This window comes from Mesitornis unicolor, unplaced genomic scaffold, assembly GCF_000695765.1.
Source record: "Mesitornis unicolor isolate BGI_N332 unplaced genomic scaffold, ASM69576v1 scaffold14429, whole genome shotgun sequence".
Classification (NCBI taxonomy): Eukaryota; Metazoa; Chordata; class Aves; order Mesitornithiformes; family Mesitornithidae; genus Mesitornis; species Mesitornis unicolor.
Genome location: NW_010209360.1, coordinates 21,956 through 23,258, shown reverse-complemented (window position 1 = coordinate 23,258; position 1,303 = coordinate 21,956). Strand labels below are relative to the sequence as shown.

At 36.9% G+C, this 1,303-nt stretch overlaps 1 protein-coding gene across 1 annotated transcript in view; it reads right to left on the bottom strand.

Annotated features, from left to right (window-relative positions):
* The window catches only part of LOC104547247 (short transient receptor potential channel 3-like), a 35,181-nt gene that overhangs the window by 12,243 nt on the left and 21,635 nt on the right, over positions 1-1,303 (bottom strand). The window contains 2 exon segments of the mRNA XM_010192859.1: positions 434-529; positions 532-657. Coding sequence (XP_010191161.1) covers positions 434-529; positions 532-657 — 222 coding nt within the window.

Below are 1,303 nucleotides of genomic sequence, written 5' to 3'. Positions count from 1 at the left end.
TGCTGATAGAACTTTATGAATATGAGTGACTGTATCAAACAATTGAACCAAGGAAAAAATACCACATCAAAATTTTATCTGTTGTGTACTAAGTCAAGAATAAAATATAGCTTTACTAATGTTTAAAGTCAAGAGGGTCAAATTTAGCACTAGGATAAACAGTTACAACAAAACTATGGACAGCTATATTCAAACTTATTTTGGCCTTACACCTATTGTCTGGTTTTAATACACCAGCAAACTTATATGTCAAATTAGTGTCATAACAACTATTGTTTAAATCACATAGAAACAAAAACATGGAGGCAGAAATGGTTAGACAATCCTATGAACACAAACACAGGCAAATACCCATTTTAAGGCTTTCAAATGCTATTGCATCCTACCAGTTTTTCTACATTCAGATCTGTGTTGCAGAAAAGTTAAAACTCACCATAAGTAAAATATTCTATTTCTGGAGGAAGTGTGACCTCAGAGAGGTCACTCTCCTCAATGTAATTGTCCACATATTGCTGTGCTTTTGTGGTTTTAGAAGCCTTGCTGTGAAAGCGGCAATGAAAATGGACAGCATCCCAAAATCCAAAACATTCCATAACTGCAAAATATATTCCCTGGGTCCTTCCAGCCACAGCTCTTTGCATTCTGACCACATCATGCCTGCAACAAGAAATTAAAACACATAGCAATGCTGGCCAAACTCTTAATTTAAACCCTCTGCATTTTCCCATTTCATGACACCAGGTGGTACCAGTGGAGCAAAAATTCAATTTGCAGTGTCACAGAGTCATCATACACCTTGAGTAAGGCTCTCTTGGTTTCAGCAGGGTTGATCAAATGCCAAGATATTAACTGACATGTGGAGATGAAACTCAGCCATCTCCACACAGGGTAGCATAGAGCCACGACTTTGCAGTGAAAGTGTTACGGCCTAGCAACAGGACAGCATGCTGTGCTTCTGAAGAAGGAAAAATGTTAAACGTGGAAAAAGAGCTCCTCTCACTTCCTTACCATTTACATTCATTAAACACTTACGAATCAGAAAGAATTTTTACAGAGAAGCACAACTACCCAACTATACAGATGACCAAATACAAATGGCACAATTATAATACTAGGTCCCCACTTTATAAAATAAGATGCTTTTCGGAATAGAAAAGTGGAAAAAGTGGAATTTGGCTATGTGTAATTCAGTTTTCTTATTAAAACTTCTCAGAAATTAATTTTTGTGAAATTAATCCAGATCACAGCCTCACCATAACCTAGAGATGCAGTTGTGGGGAATCAAGACCTTTTCTTACTTCAG